Source organism: Trichomycterus rosablanca, chromosome 26, assembly GCF_030014385.1.
Source record: "Trichomycterus rosablanca isolate fTriRos1 chromosome 26, fTriRos1.hap1, whole genome shotgun sequence".
Taxonomy (NCBI): Eukaryota; Metazoa; Chordata; class Actinopteri; order Siluriformes; family Trichomycteridae; genus Trichomycterus; species Trichomycterus rosablanca.
Window position 1 is genome coordinate 2,829,533 of NC_086013.1, and position 16,344 is coordinate 2,845,876.

The following is a 16,344-nucleotide window of genomic DNA, read 5'->3' on the forward strand; positions in this document are numbered from 1 at the left end:
TTAATTTTCTGTAAGTTAATGACTGAAACACACACACCTCTTTGTCTAAAAATGTTACTGTCAAAAATACACTATACATTATTATAAAGCCCCTTTTCCCTTTGCATTTATAAGACTCTACACTAAAGCTGGGAAGCTGTTTTTCTTTTTTTTTTTTTTTAAGATTTTGGATCATTTCTGTGGGAATATGTGCCCATTTTGTCAAAGGAAACTTTCTGAGGTCATGCACTCATGTTAGACAAAAAGGCCGCCTACATTTGGGCATACAGTGTATACATATAATGCGTGTATACGCCTCTCTTTACCTCAACCAGCCAACAAGGTTCTGGTCTTTGATGACTTTACCTGACCTGACAGGATTGATAGAGTTCAATCAAACTTGTCTGCTACATTTGTTTAGGACTTTCTAGGGGTGCCAACAATTGTGGATTGTCACATGTTGTGTTGTTGAAGCTGGACTACCATGACACTCAATGAACGACACTAGAGAAAATGTTTAAGGCTCCTGGTGGAAAGCTATGCAGACACGGGGAGAACGTGCAAACTCAGTAAGGACCCAGACCGCCACACCTGGGAACCGAACCCAAGACCTTCTTGCTGTGAGGTGACAGTGCTACCCACCGAGCCACTGTGCCTCCCAACTTAAAATTAATGCAATCTGGGTAACAGTAATGTGTATAGATGTCTTGATGTAGGTAAGTTCTCAGACAATACATTTTAAAATTGCATTCTAAATCACTACGTCAAATATCAAATATATTGGAAAGACTTGGTTGATGCAGAATAATGTATTAGAATCAGAATCAGAATCGGGCTTTATTGGCCAAGTATGCTCACACATACAAGGAATTTGTTTTTGGTTACACAGATGCTTGCAGTGCACGAAAAATACAATACAGACAATCTTATTCACACAGCTCACACTCTCTCTAACACACACATTCATACCTGTAAACATAGAAAACATTGTAAACATTTAGCATGTGCAATTTACATTGTAATTTTAAAAAGGTGCAGTTTTGTGCAATATAAAAACTATATAGAAAATATAAAAATATATAAATATGAAATGGAAGTGAAGGTGAAAATCCTGTGTATGCCATTACATAAATGAAATAGGTAGTTTTTGATGTGCAAGTGTCCCGAGTATTAACAGTACAGTAGTGTTCAATTGTTCATGAGCGTAATGGAGTTTGGATAAAAGCTTCTCTGTAGCCTGGTCGTTCGGGTCTTCATGTGGCTGAAGCGTCGGCCTGATGGAAGGCACCGAAACATGTGATGACCAGGGTGAGACGGGTCAGTGATGATTTTCTCTGCACGCTTCCTGGTTCTGGAGGCATGCAGGTCCAGCAGTGTGGGCAGCTTTACACCGATGGTCCTCTCTGCAGACTTGATGATGCGCTGCAGTCTCTTGGTGTCATGTTTTGTGATAGCGCTGCCCCACACTGTGATTATTTTATGTAATTCACAATGATTCCTGCTTGAAACATGACTATTGAGGATTGTTGTCTTGGGTTAAGCATAAAGCCGTAAATAAATATTCAGCTATATTATTCAGCTATAATATTTGTATTTTAATACATCTCTAGTCAAAACACCTCTAGACAGATCATGTTAGGTACACCACAAAATGGTCATGGTCACCATCACCACTTACTTACTCCAAAGTCAAACACTCAGACACTGAGATAGATTAAAATAGAGTCTTTTTTATTATTTATTAAGAACACACACTTCATTACACACTCATTTACACACCAGCAACACATTCAGTGATGAGAAGTTTAAATCTGTTGTTCTGCTGGTAGTGAAGTTAGTGATTACTGTAGGATTTGTAATCAGCTAACTACACTGCCTGATGACCAAACAGCATCTGCTATCAGGGGCTACAAGAAAAACTGTAACACCATATAATATCTCTAGATACTCTGGAACATGTAATTATCCAAACACAATGCAGGTCCGACTGTATCTGACAGTGTGTGTTTGCTTGCAGGATGTTGTGTTGGCAGTATGGTTAGTGATTGTAGTCTGACTACAACAATCAGCTAACAGCACTGCCTACAAACCAACCCCAACAGGTCGACGAGTGTGAGATTCCTTTACCACCGCAGCTGGACGTACCGTATCCGTTCGGGACTCTTCTAACATTTTCAGGCACTAAATATACATCAATGTATATAATATATAGATTAGCTCACATTTTGTCTAGGTGACATGAAAACAATACCTTTGCTGTAATACAGGGCTTTTCAAACCCTCTTGGGTGGGTCACGAGCCAAAAAAATGGGTCGCAGAGAAAGATAATAATAAGTAAATAAACAAATTTTAACAGGCACATAAACACGAAATGAACTTGTACACAAACGCCCCCTTGTGGAGGCTTTATGTCACATCTTGTAAACCACAGTGGGACCCGATTGACATCTTTTTTATTAATTCAGTTAATTTTGCCTGGGTCGCTTGAAAATAAGTTTAAAAAAGCCTGCTGTAATTTGTAGCCTATATTAATACAGTACGATTAAATCCTGGAGGGGTTTATAAGGCTTGCTCAGATCTGAACCATCAACTTAGTCACTGGTAGCCATAAGCCATGCAGACTGAGCCACCTCAATTAGGGAACAGAAAAATATAAAGCCTTGTCTTTGTCTAGCAGTGTGGTTAAAATCTTAGAAATAAGTTTTACAAATAAATGAGGGACGATATATGGTGAAATATAACATCAGCATGTTTTCATGCTACAAATATATTCAAATCATGTTTTTATTTAATGCCTACGACTATAATAAATCTGCTAACTGCATAGATTTAATCGTCAAATTGTCCTGGTTTCTGAGATAAAATATATTACTAGTAACATTCTCAGAAAACTGATCATGACAGAACGTATTGATTTTAATCATCATTATGCCCAAAATGTATTCTAAACATTCAGCAAAGTAGAAATAAATTAAAGTGGGCAAACAAGCACTGTGCATAGCTTACCTCCACAGCAGCGTCTGAAGGAGTTCCAGCTCACACCAGTGTGTTCCTTCTCTCTGCGGTTTGTATCTATTGTGGTTACGTCTTTTTGTGTGTATTGTATTTACCTCGCCTTACTGCTGTGTACCGCAGCTCGTACCTGTCAACCCACCTGGTGACGTCAAGTCCCCACATGGAGTCGGACTGAAAAATGAACGGATTGATATTTTTTTAAAGTATGTTAAACACAATAACAAACATAAATAAAGACGGTAAATTACTGTCATGAATGTAATTCACTCACTAGATAAATGTTTAGCAAAAAAAACATGGATTTGCTTGTAAGCTCTGGATCACACAAGGAACTTATGGTCCCCAAATTACAACTAAACAGTTTTATAATTTATGCTAATTAAATATTAACTGTTTGTATATATATCCTCAATATATGTGAATATTACACAGCTATAAAACATATACATGAATGCCTGAAAATAAGAATAAGTCATATGTTGGTATACAGCAAATACATGGCATATATAAATTAAATATATATGCTAACATATACAGTATGTATATATGTAATCCTATAGATATGTTTAATATATGTACATACACACATTGTATTATTATTTATCTTACACCTACAGGTAACATATATGTTAAAACCAGTATTGATATAGAGGTAAATATGTCATTTATTACATTTCTGTGTGATTTTCTGGTCTGTGGTTCAGAACTGAAACCAAGACCAGTTTGATGAGCATCCAAACCTCATTTAAAACCACCAGACCAGACCAGTCAGACCAGCTGAGGTCATTAGCAGAGATAAGTTTGTTGGCCCACAACGTTTCACATTAAATATGTCGCGTTAAAGTGGTTAAATTAAAGTAAAAAGTTGTGACAGACTCACCAGAAGTAACTGAAGGGTCAGTTGAAGGGTCGGCTGAAGAGTTCGGTTGTGTTTGACCCTCCAGTCACACTGACGGTTTTTATACCTGCAGCAGCGCTCGCGCGTCTAATCTGAGCGGCCGTTGAGGCGCGAGCCGCTGAAGGCGGGAGCGAGGCGCTATGAGCGCGTGGCGGCCGAAATAACGGCCTACCACAGGGGTTCACTAACTTTATGGTAGCTCTAGACTGGACTTGTTTACTTGTTGTTGTTGTTTGCAATATTAAATGTTAAATTTACGATATTGACTCTTTTTAAATGGCGGTGACGTTAATGAGCTTCTATTAAACTGTTACTCGAGTCATTTAAAGCTCAGCCCACACAGAAATGTAATATATGACATATTTATCTATATCAATAATGCTTTTTCCATATATGTTACTTGTAAGGTGATATATTATTATAACATACATGTATTCTCTGGATACCCATAGTATATAGTGTGTATGTACATATATTAAACATATCTATAGGATTGCATTATATATGGTATTATACAGTATGTTGTATCCATATATGTTATATATATACAGGGGTTGGACAAAATAACTGAAACACCTGGTTTTAGACCACAATAATTTATTAGTATGGTGTAGGGCCTCCTTTTGCGGCCAATACAGCGTCAATTCGTCTTGGAAATGACATATACAAGTCCTGCACAGTGGTCAGAGGGATTTTAAGCCATTCTTCTTGCAGGATAGTGGCCAGGTCACTACGTGATGCTGGTGGAGGAAAACGTTTCCTGACTCGCTTCTCCAAAACACCCCAAAGTGGCTCAATAATATTTAGATCTGGTGACTGTGCAGGCCATGGGAGATGTTCAACTTCACTTTCATGTTCATCAAACCAATCTTTTACCAGTCTTGCTGTGTGTATTGGTGCATTGTCATCCTGATACACGGCACCGCCATTGGATGCACATGGTCCTCCAGAATGGTTCGGTAGTCTTTGGCAGTGACGCGCCCATCTAGCACAAGTATTGGGCCAAGGGAATGCCATGATATGGCAGCCCAAACCATCACTGATCCACCCCCATGCTTCACTCTGGGCATGCAACAGTCTGGGTGGTACGCTTCTTTGGGGCTTCTCCACACCGTAACTCTCCCGGATGTGGGGAAAACAGTAAAGGTGGACTCATCAGAGAACAATACATGTTTCACATTGTCCACAGCCCAAGATTTGCGCTCCTTGCACCATTGAAACTGACGTTTGGCATTGGCACGAGTGACCAAAGGTTTGGCTATAGCAGCCCGGCCGTGTATATTGACCCTGTGGAGCTCCCGACGGACAGTTCTGGTGGAAACAGGAGAGTTGAGGTGCACATTTAATTCTGCCGTGATTTGGGCAGCCGTGGTTTTATGTTTTTTGGATACAATCCGGGTTAGCACCCGAACATCCCTTTCAGACAGCTTCCTCTTGCGTCCACAGTTAATCCTGTTGGATGTGGTTTGTCCTTCTTGGTGGTATGCTGACATTACCCTGGATACCGTGGCTCTTGATACATCACAAAGACTTGCTGTCTTGGTCACAGATGTGCCAGCAAGACGTGCACCAACAATTTGTCCTCTTTTGAACTCTGGTATGTCACCCATAATGTTGTGTGCATTGCAATATTTTGAGCAAAACTGTGCTCTTACCCTGCTAATTGAACCTTCACACTCTGCTCTTACTGGTGCAATGTGCAATTAATGAAGATTGGCCACCAGACTGGTCCAATTTAGCCATGAAACCTCCCACACTAAAATGACAGGTGTTTCAGTTATTTTGTCCAACCCCTGTATATATATTTAATGTATATATGCAATTTTATAAACATAACATTCATGAAAAAGGATGTTTGCCAACATATCATTGTTCCATTTTCCAGTAGGTTTCATATATAGTTTGCACACATATGAGCATATATATACCTTATACATGTACATGTATTACATTCGCGTATGGGAGTCAATAAAGGCAGGAAGGGGAGAGCAGGTGTGGTTGCTATTCCAGTCCACACTTTACACTTGAGCCACACATTCTAGCAACAAACTGGTCAAGTTTAACCAGATTTGTTGGTTTTTGGGGCATACTTGACGTTTTAGTACAGGACAGACTTTGGGAAAGACCATCATTATAATACCAGTCTTGCTGGAACACCTAATTACAGCTGAGATTTAAGTCTCATTCTTTAAGATTATTTATGTCCGATTTCTGCAATACATCCCTTACACTGGCAGCAAAATGGTCCCACAACACAATACTACCACACTTGGAACTTGGTAGTGTGTTGTAGGCTTTGAATAGCTCACTTTTGTAATGCTTGTGGTCAATACACATAAGCATAGTATATATGGGGGGTCAATAAGTGGCTGCTGAATGAACCACAAGTGGTAGATTCAATTCATATTAGATGTTCAATAATGTACCTTGAACTTGTGAATGTTGAATTTCTTGGACAAAGAATAAAAACAGAATAAAAAACAGCTACCAAAAAGACCTGACATACTGGACAAGTATCTTGCAAATATATGTGAACATTTGATTTAATTAGAATACCTTCTAACTGACTACACTGGTATTTGTATTGCAACAGAAATTCAATTACGCCGTTACGGTTTTATCTGGTTTTATTTTTTTATGGAAATAGCAATTATAAAGATGAAATATTTATTAGTTTATTGCATGGGTGCTCTACCAGTTTCCACCAAAGAATTCGGTCACCATTGAGCCAGCCCCGTGTCCTGAATCACTCTGACTCGCTATATTGAAGGATTAGGATAACTGCTGCTTACACGGACAACCAATCCAACTATTGTTAGTTTAAAGAGAACGAACAAAACAAGCTCATTGACTCCTTAGATACAAACTAATCCAGCACTGAAGCTTTAATCACCGTCAGTGTTGTTACGCTGTTGGTAGGGTATGTATCATAACACGCGCTGTGGTAATGGTGGACAATAGCTTCGTTGGTGTGGAGTTACCACAGAAACTGGTAACTTAACATCTCATTCCTTTAAAGCAGACAGGTCCAGGCTTGTTCTTAGTGGTATAACATTTACCATTATTTTGTTGCTAGTTGCTTTGAACACATTACAACGGCATCAATTCTACATGTTTTGCTACGTCACTGGATAAATGGAAAACCATTATTTTAAAGGATTTCCTTCAACTGCTGCTAAATGATATTATTGTAACTGAAGCTCCTGCCATCCATGCACCATCCATGGACCAAAAATAAACCCTCCTTCAAAGTCACCTAAATGTTGATCTCTTAGATGAGTTAGAATGTTAATATACACATTACAGGGGTAATCTATTGGATTCGGAAACTGGACCATTAAAGAGTAAACAGTACTAAATTCATTGTCTTTATGCTATGTTTGAGATGCTGGATGTAGCTATTAAAGGATAAGTAAAATTGTAACAGTAAAAGCTGTTCATCATTTTATAAGTTCATATTATAAATACAGCATTTAATACTTGAACTGCAGTTTTACACAATATGGATAAAATTATTGGGACACCTCTTCCCATCCATTTGTTTCAGCCTTAAAAATTGCTAACAGATGTAATTAATCAATTAAATAAAGAAAATTAGATCAAAATGCTTGCAAATGCTTTTTTGACTGAATGGGCACAAATTACAGACCTCAAAGTCTTCTCAGATCATTCGAGGTCACTCAGTTTTAATACCATTTTTTAAAATGGGATGTCCAACAAGGTAATGGTAAGGCGTCCAAATACTTTTGGCCATGTAGTGTAAGTTCACCATTTGGCAGCTAGAGCTACATTTTATTTTGAATAAAAAACAAAGCAAAAGGTTTGAAACTTGAAGTGTATATTAGTTGTTCCTCTCAGGATTGAGCAGACTGGAGGGTCATTAGAAGTGAAGTGTTTTCTGCTCTTCAGACTGGAATAACTTTGGACTCATTTGGAATAAGAACGCAGGAATGGACCTCAGTTCTTTACTGTGCTTCCATCTAGCGGCCAATGTAAGCAAATACTTGGATGTTACAAAAAACATGCCACCCCCATCCCCTCCCAAAAAAAAAGGCCTTTCTAATTAGAAACACCTGCTGAGACTAATTGCCAATTAGTGTGACCTTAAGAACCTCATCCAATCCCTCTGCGTTTTATCACTGTGTACTTGTTTTGGTCTTTTAGCAGCACTCTGGGCACTTCTATGCTATAACCTTGGTTTTATTGTAGTTTTTATTTGGTTTTTAGACTTTAAAAAGGTGTAGATTGTCTTGTACAGAGGAGATGAAGGAAGAGATTGCAGCTACAGTGTTCTTTGTGGCCAGACTGGCGAAAAAACATGGTAAGCTGGACCACTCACGCAGAGAGAAGTTTGCAGTGGCTTTTACCTCAGTCCTGTTTGATAACTACAAAAACCACTGGTACCCTGAGAAACCATGTAAAGGACAAGCCTTCCGGTGAGGAGCTTTTGTGCCAAAGCTTTACCTGCTGAAGTATTACACCAAACACTTACTTATACGTATGCTAATCTTATTTAGGTGTCTGAGGATGAACAAATCCCAGGTGACCGACCCTGTAATTGAGAGTGCTTGCAAACAGAGTGATGTTAAGTATGAAGACCTGGGCTTGCCTAAGGAGATAACCATTTGGGTGGATCCTGGAGAAGTGTCATGCAGGTAAAGTGTTTATTATAGGTCATAATCGCATGAGGTTTAGTAGTTGTTGGGCTGGTGGTATCTTCGCATTTAAGCTATTGGACTAGTAATCACAAGGTTGCCAATTCGAGCTCCACTACTACCAAGTTGCTGCTCTTGGGCCACTGAGCAAGTCCCCTGTATTTGGTCATAATTCTAAGTCCTGGATAAAATTATCTGCTAAATGCTGCATATATAGTAAAATATCAGATGGGTTAATTAAGTCATAAACGATCATAGTCACTTTAAACATATTGTGATGTTTGGTTGGTGCATGTGGCTTGGGTCATGGCTCAAGTTTGCCAAAGTTTGGGGTGTTTTTGTAGCTACTGATGTTAATGGCCTCCCCCCACCACCAAACTACTTGTTTTAAGCTGTAAAATGTCAACTCTAAGGCATTAAAGTATATTTATGACCCTGTGACTAACATCACTTGTCTGCTGTAATGATGCGCCAACTAGCCAAATGCATTTGTGCTAAAGTACAATGTTAAAATGGTGAGTACTGGGATGGGAGTTGGTGGGCAGGCTTAGGACCAAGTACGGGTCCAAACCTTTTCCTGTCGCTTCATGCTGTGTATGCTAACTGAGTCCTGCTTTTTCCAGGTATGGTGAGAAGACCACACCGTTTTGTGTGACCCTCCTACAGGGTCAAAAGGGCGACAGTGAGTTCTCACGCAGGGTCAACAATGCTGTGGAGCGTGCCTCCTCGGACTACTACTCCGGCACCTCGTCGGATGAGGAAAGTGCCAACAGCAGCATGATCAGCAGCGTTAGTGGCAGTAGTGGAAGTAGCTGCAGTAGCGGTGCAGCACCAGAACCCAAATGTATTCCGACTGTGTCCAACCCCAACAGTGTGTATCAGGTACCTTTCACATGGTTTCTATTAGGTTTTGATCCTCGGTGGTGCTGCAAAATGTACTAGTGAGTCTCTGACATGCAGGGCATGATGTATTAGTCTTGTTTCTGAACAAATAGTACAGAATTGGTCCTGAGTTTTAGTCTGGTTTAGGTATTTCGCTATTTCTATTTGTTAATTTGTAACTGGTGTCCCACAAGGTTCTGTCCTTCATTCCTGTCCCTTGCACAGTTATTTGTGCATGTAATAGGTTAACCTAACGTGCATTTTCTCCAGTCTTGCTTGTGTTTAATGTATCTGCTGAGTCTAGATAAATCACTTGCATGAAACGGAAGTCTGTAGCCACCAAATCAAATCTTGACTAGAGGAATTTGTGGTGTACCACATGTGCCAGTATGGTTCCTGATGTTGGAGCTTATTGCTTTGCAAAACAGAAAGCAGCTGTTTAAGACCTTGTTGCTGGGACCATGCTTATTGTATAAGGAACCTATGGCTGAACTTCTAAAGCAATGTAGCCTGTTGAATACACTTGTTCAGATAAGGGAGGAAGGACTTTTATTAGTCTGTAGGGTCAATGCTGTTCCTCCTAATGGTCATGTAAACAAAGCTTGCTTTGCCAATGCTGTACAGTAGGTGAATGCCAACAGTAAGGATTGTTTAGGTAGCATTTTAAACAAACCAAATTGCTATTTCTGATCAGATTTGACTGCAGGTATTGTTACTTTCTTCCTCTTTGCAGTTCAGCGAGTTTGCTCCGCCACAATCCATACAGTCCTGGGCTCCTTATCCCAAAAGAAAACCTTACGCTGGGGAAGGTTACCAGCAGCATTCCAACGGGCCACACCCTCCACACAACGGCTTCAAAAACTACAGACCCTCCTACGCCTTCTCTGGTCCTCGTGTGGACAAGTACCACTGGGTTAGCAAGAACCGCTCATAAGAACCTTTGTGTTTGAGATGTTTAAGTGTTTAAAAATTATTTATGAAAGTCTAATGCAGATTGTCAGTCAATGGCACTTTTTAAATATCCAGTTTTAATAAATTATGCTGTAAATTAAGTAGAAAACATTCTAAATAAAAGCAGTTTTTAAATACCTGCCTGGTCTTGATTGCTGATTACAGTTTCAGAGCTTACACTGGGTGGCAGCAGGGACCCATGAGTTCCTTCAGCATTTTGGCTGATGGTGGGAGGACCTGAACTCCTAAGTTCAAAATTCGACTTCATCTTGTGTTGGTTCATTTGTGCGTTTATTTAATTAAATAAATAAATACCAAAACACACGATTGCCCCAAGTTCTGATGAATTAAAGTCTTGGGTTGTGAACATGCCAGTTTTATTTTTAAACACAATTCCCTACATTAGGGGACTAGATTGCTAAAAGTTTTACTATGGTGATTTATAATGGTACAGTTAACTTTTACAGGAGTAAGTGCACCCTATGGGGGTGGCTCGGTGGCTGGCACTGTTGCCTCCCAGCAAGAATGTCCTAGGTTTGATTCCCAGGTGGACTGGACCAGGCCCTTTCTTTGAAGTTTGCATGCTCTCCCCATGTCCATAGGTTTCCTCTGGGAGCTTTGGTTTCCTCCTACAGTCCAAAGATGTGCAAATGAGGTGACTTGGAAATACAAAATTGTCCATGACTGTTTGACTTTAAATCTTGTGTACGCAGTAACGTCCTGTCATGACTAACCAAAGTGTGCACAACCTGTAAAAATCCTAATAAATAAGTGTACCCCATGGTGTAATGCTTCAAAGTCCTGTATTGTGTAATTGTGTAAATACCAAAATTACGAAAATGATGTCTTAAGTTGGTGAAATGTAATTGCTCTCTAGTCACACATGACCGTGTAGGTTTACAGAGTTTAAATGAGTTTAAATGTTTTCTTTTTGCTTGGCTTGGATGTGTGCTTTTGTGGTTTGAGCAGTGCAGTTGTGGCCAAACCGACATGCTTTGACATGACCCACTTATCTAGAAAAATACTTCCTTGTGTAGGTGGATAAATTATGATGATTTCTCATCAGGTTTTGGCTAAACTGCTGCAGTCTGTGGTGTTTGTACAGTCTTGCAACAGACTGTCGACAGTCCTTGGCAGCTTGGGGTCACTGATTTTAATTTTTTGGGCTGTCCATAAATCCCACTGCATCCCACTAAAGATGATGTACGGGCTTGGTCAGGGATCGGTCACGTCAAACTATAACAATTTCTTTATGAAGCTTTGTGCACTGGGTCATTGACTTAAGAGAAAGAATAGCTGTTTTTTTCCCTAAAATTGGAAGGTTTGAATTTCATTGTGTGCTTGAGAATTAATTTCCCTCACTAAAATAAAGACCGCAACCTAAACAGCCCAAAAGAGTTAGTCTATTCTATACAGTTGGCACTCGTACTTGTCTTCTAGATGGTCAAGTGTAAATCAGCAGGTAGCTGAGCTCACAACTTGGAGGTGTTTTCACCTAGATGCAGGACTGAACGCTACAGGAGGTCTTTCCTAACAGCAGCCATCAGACTATTCTATAATATATATACTGTATATAAAATCTTGCTTGTGGATTTTAGAGCCATGTACTACTAACATGGATGATAAATACAAGAGGACCCAAAACTGATCTCTGTGGCACACCCTGAGATAAACGAAAGAGGTCCTAAAACTGATCTCTGTGACAAAACCTGATTGACTGGAGCTAAGAGTGATTACAATTTACCAATGCAAACGGCTGCCTTTAGGTATGGTTACATTTGAATCAGGCTAAGGCAGTGTCACAGATGCCTAGGTAAGATTTGAGAAGTGAAAACGCAATATTGTGGTTAAGTGTGACAAATGCAGCACTTGGATCTAAGAGAAATGTAAGTAAAACGTTAATAAGACCAGTATCTGCACAGTAGAAGGGTCATTATTCACCCATAAAAGAGCCGTATTTATAGTGAGGTGGCGACGGAAAAGACATCTAAGAGAAAGAGCAGATTAGACATAGGTCTGTTATTAGAAGGGTCAGTAATGCCAGGAGTATGTTTAAAGACAGGGGTAACTGGGAGTTTTTAAACAGAGCGAGGGACCAGGCTAGAAGCCAGAGAGCAGTTTATTATCTAAAAAATGGGATCAGTGATGACAGTGGGACAAGAAAACATGTTGATGTGTGAGTTTCTGACCAGTTAATTCATATACAATGACCAGGCATAACATTATGACCACCTCCTTGTTTCTACACTCACTGTCCATTTTATCAGCTCCACTTACCATATAGAAGCACTTTGTAGTTCTACAATTACTGACTGTAGTCCATCTGTTTCTCTGCATGCTTTGTTAGTTCCTTTGCTGTTCTTCATTGGTCAGGACCCCCACAGAGCAGGTATTATTTGGGTGGTGGATCATTCTCAGCACTGCAGTGACACTGACATGGTGGTGGTGTGTTAGTGTGTGTTGTGCTGGTATGAGTGGATCAGACACAGCAATGCTGATGTAGTTTTTAAACACCTCACTGTCACTGCTGGACTGAGAATCATCCACCAACCAAAAATATCCAGTCAACAGCGCCCCGTGGGCAGCGTCTTGTGACCACTGATGACGGTCTAGAAGATGACCGACTCAAACAGCAGCAATAGATGAGCGATCGTCTCTGACTTTACATCTACAAGGTGGACCGACTAGGTAGGAGTGTCTAATAGAGTGGACAGTGAGTGGACACGGTGTTTAAAAACTCCAGCAGCACTGCTGTGTCTGATCCACTCATACCAGCACCATGTCAGTGTCACTGCAGTGCTGAGAATCATCCACCACCTAAATAATACCTGCTCTGTGATGGTCCTGTGGGGGTCCTGACCATTGAAGAACCAGGTGAAAGCAATCTAAAAAAGTATGTAGAGAAATAGATGGACTACAGTCAGTAATTGTAGAACTACAAAGTGCTTCTATATGGTAAGTGGAGCTGATAAAATGGACAGTGAGTGTAGAAACACGGAGGTGGTTTTAATGTTATGGCTGATCAGTGTACACTGGATTGGTAAGTGTAAATTAAAAGGTTGTGCTACATATTAGAACTTTCTACACCACCAGATTAGTTAGAAAGTTGCTGTATGTATATTTTCTACCCACAAAAACTTACAAAAGTATTTAGTTGGCGTGTCCAAGTGCTCCATTTTTCTCCATTGTTGAGCCCGTCACACACAGACCAGACGTGACAAATGTCAGTATTGTGTTTTGCTTAACGTGGTTAACATCACTGTGGTTCCCATCACCCAAAGATCGTCTTACTTCCTGTTGTCACATCACCTTAAAAACAATGCGGAGGAAGCGCTTCATGATGCTTTTGATTTCATGTGTAACCAGATTTTTGGCCAACCCTTCTTTCTCCATTTTTTACACCTGGGGTGATTTACAGGAGCTGATTCATGTGTGTGGGGAAGGAAGTTAAGCCAGAATACCTGTGGGAAACAGACAGTTAGTAAAGGTGAAGTTGTTTTACCACGGTGCTATGCCTTAAATCAAACGTTTCATGTTTGGCATAGATAAATTATTAGTGTAGGTAAAACAGGTAGAAGGAACCAAGAGGAAACTGGCCACACTTCAGTTACAGTCATATGTAGGGCATTTACAGAAACCCTTCCCCCCCCCCCCCCCCCACACACACACACACTTACACACACACACACACACACATACGCGTTTCCATGTCAGACGGGGACCAAGGTTCTGAACGTCACTTGCGGGGACCACCCTTTCTACAGCCTCTAGAGGGCTGAAAAAAATCAGGCACACTAAACAGATTTTTCTAAGCTCATACATGCGTTTAAACATCAGAATTGAAGAAGTCATGTCAGGACCGTGTTTAATGGGGACTTAGAAAAATCTTATAAATACGATTAATGGGGACCTCATTTGCATAATATTAGCATAAAACACACAAATGTGATTAGTGGGGACCTTGCAACAACACTGAGTGCATTACAATTAATTTATATTACCATTAAAGGGCATGTCATTATTTCAAGCTAATCTACAGATTATCTTACTTTTAAACAAAAAAGTTTAATCTACATCTACTGTATGTAAAATCAAAAGATGCAAAAATAGTACATAAATCACATTTAAAATGTTTAAATTTAGATTAGCTTACTTGTTCATATATTTTGTAGTCTTTGCATAGAACATCTAGTGATGTGCAAGTAATAATCTCGACAACATAGCAAGATTTATGTTTCACATTTCTAGATTTACAGCGAATATCAGTGTAATTAAAATATTTATTAATAGATGAATGAGTTAAAATCTATCTCTACTCATGTACAGTGGATTGGAAGAGTGGTGAATTATTGTCTGGATACTTTTAACTCATATAAAATTAAACCTTAATATCAAATCAAACTTTTATTTTTCATTGTTTAAGTGATTCTTTCTTTAATGCTTTGTCATGAATTGTTTTGTACCACAATAAACCACCCAGAATCAGCTACTATCCAATCACTGGATTATTATTACCACTAAAATAAAGCTATTACTTATAAAACTATACAGGCATTAAACACACATTTAAATGGCAAAACTCAAGATTTAATGAGTTCAACTTCACAAACGAACTCACATATGAAATTGTTCAAACTTCAAAACATTCTCCTGTTGCCTAAGTTTAACAAAGGGATTCCTCATTTAAAAATAAATAAATCCTTTTATAGAACTGCCAATTTACCTACACTATATTGCCAAAAGTATTCACTCGCCTGCCTTCACATGCATATAAACTTGGGTTTATCCTGAAAAACTTACCAAACTTTTAACCTGCTTTCACCCTGTTCTTCAATGGTCAGGACCCCCACAGGACCACCACAGAGCAGGTATTATTTAGGTGGTGGATCATTCTCAGCATTCGCTGCTGGAATTTTTAAACACCGTGTCCACTCACTGTCTCAGTCCACCTTGCAGATGTAAAGTCAGAGACGATCGCTCATCTATTGCTGCTGTTTGAGTCGCTCATCTTCTAGACCTTCATCAGTGGTCACAGGACTGTTGGCTGGATGTTTTTGGTTGGTAGACTATTCTCAGTCCAGCAGTGACAGTGAGGTGTTTAAAAAACTCCAGCAGCGCTGCTGTGTCTGATCCAGTCATACAAGCACAACACACACTAACACACCACCACCATGTCAGTGTCACTGCAGTGCTGAGAATCATCCACCACCTAAATAAAATGCTCTGTGGGGGTCCTGACCATTGAAGAACAGAGTGAAAGCAGGTTAAAAAGCATGTAGAGAAACATATGGATTACAGTCAGTAATTGTAGAACTTAAGAAGGTTTTTTTTTTTTGCGTGTGAAGGCAGGCGAGCAAATACTTGTGGCAATATAGTGCATTATTGACAGTAAAAAAAAAAAACAATATATTGCAAAATGTTCAAATGCTTTTTTTCTTAGATTCTGCTAGATTATATTCGCAACAGAGAAAACTACACTCACAATGCTGCAGTTATGGAGTCAGGACAGGGGAAACTTGTGCCCTTTACACAACCATGTAAAGAAACATTGGGAAATGACTTCATGCACTGTGCATAATGTCAAGCACTTTTTAGTGCTTTTAACAGTATGTGTGAGAGCAGATGCGAGAAATGGGAAGGCTGCTTCACAATGCCAGAAAAGTCACCACCTAAAAGAAAATGAAAGATCTTATAAATCCAAAAATTTGCTGATCTTGGCGAGCTGTAGGGTCTTCTCAGGCAGTCGATAGAACTCACGATGGATTCTTATGTCATGTCCAAGAAAATTGGCGAGCTGGTCCATTTGTGTGTCTGTCATGTTTAGCACAGTTGAAAGGGTTGCAGCATGCTTTCTCAGTCTGGTAGATGTCAGTGACGTGGGACTCTTTGCACCACACACCTTTGCAAAGCCACGGAGACAGTCTGATCCTCTAAAATGTGTCATAGCTTCTGGTCTTGCAAACA

At 39.7% G+C, this 16,344-nt stretch overlaps 1 protein-coding gene across 1 annotated transcript; it reads left to right on the forward strand.

Moving 5' to 3' along the window:
- The first annotated feature begins 8,155 nt into the window (after positions 1 to 8,155).
- btg4 (B-cell translocation gene 4) lies at positions 8,156 to 10,423 on the forward strand. The gene is made up of 4 exons (XM_062988968.1): positions 8,156 to 8,328; positions 8,410 to 8,547; positions 9,171 to 9,429; positions 10,163 to 10,423. The coding sequence occupies exons 1-4, from the start codon at positions 8,156 to 8,158 to the stop codon at positions 10,361 to 10,363; spliced, it is 771 nt and encodes a 256-aa protein (XP_062845038.1). The 3' UTR covers positions 10,364 to 10,423.
- Positions 10,424 to 16,344: the final 5,921 nt, after the last annotated feature.